The sequence below is a fragment of the Pterocles gutturalis genome, unplaced genomic scaffold (genome assembly GCF_000699245.1).
Source record: "Pterocles gutturalis isolate BGI_N339 unplaced genomic scaffold, ASM69924v1 scaffold41014, whole genome shotgun sequence".
Classification (NCBI taxonomy): Eukaryota; Metazoa; Chordata; class Aves; order Pterocliformes; family Pteroclidae; genus Pterocles; species Pterocles gutturalis.
In genome coordinates, this window is record NW_010134654.1 from 1 (window position 1) to 434 (window position 434).

At 64.5% G+C, this 434-nt stretch overlaps 1 protein-coding gene across 1 annotated transcript in view; it reads left to right on the top strand.

Moving 5' to 3' along the window:
* Positions 1-199: 199 nt before the first annotated feature.
* Positions 200-434, top strand: part of LOC104467766 (semaphorin-6B-like) — a gene marked incomplete at both ends in the record, with an annotated part of 1,095 nt that continues 860 nt past the window's right edge. Inside the window, 1 exon segment of the mRNA XM_010081659.1 lies at positions 200-412. Coding sequence (XP_010079961.1) covers positions 200-412 — 213 coding nt within the window.

The window sequence follows — 434 nt, forward strand, 5'->3', positions numbered from 1 at the left end:
ATTGGGTTGGTAATTAATTATTTGGGTCCTGGCCAGGGGGCATCTGCCAGAAATCCAATTTCTCCCACAAATGCCCTTTTGGGGTGCAAAGCCCCCCCCAAGGCGGACCCTGGCAGGGATGGGGGCTGGGTGGGAGCACCCATGGGTGGCAGGGGGGTGACAGGGTGACAAGGGGGGACGGTCCCCTCTGGCGGCGCAGGGGCAGAGTGCCGGAACTTCGTGAAGGTGCTGCTGGTGCGGAACGAGAGCCTGCTCTTCGTCTGCGGCACCAACGCCTTCAACCCCGTCTGCGCCGACTACAGCGTGAGTCACCCGCCATCATGGGGACAGGGACACCGGGGACCCTGTGTGACACCCCCGAGGTGGCCGGGGTGACTGTCTGCATGGGATGCTCCTGCCTGGACCACGGGCACGGGATGCTCCTGCCTGTGCCA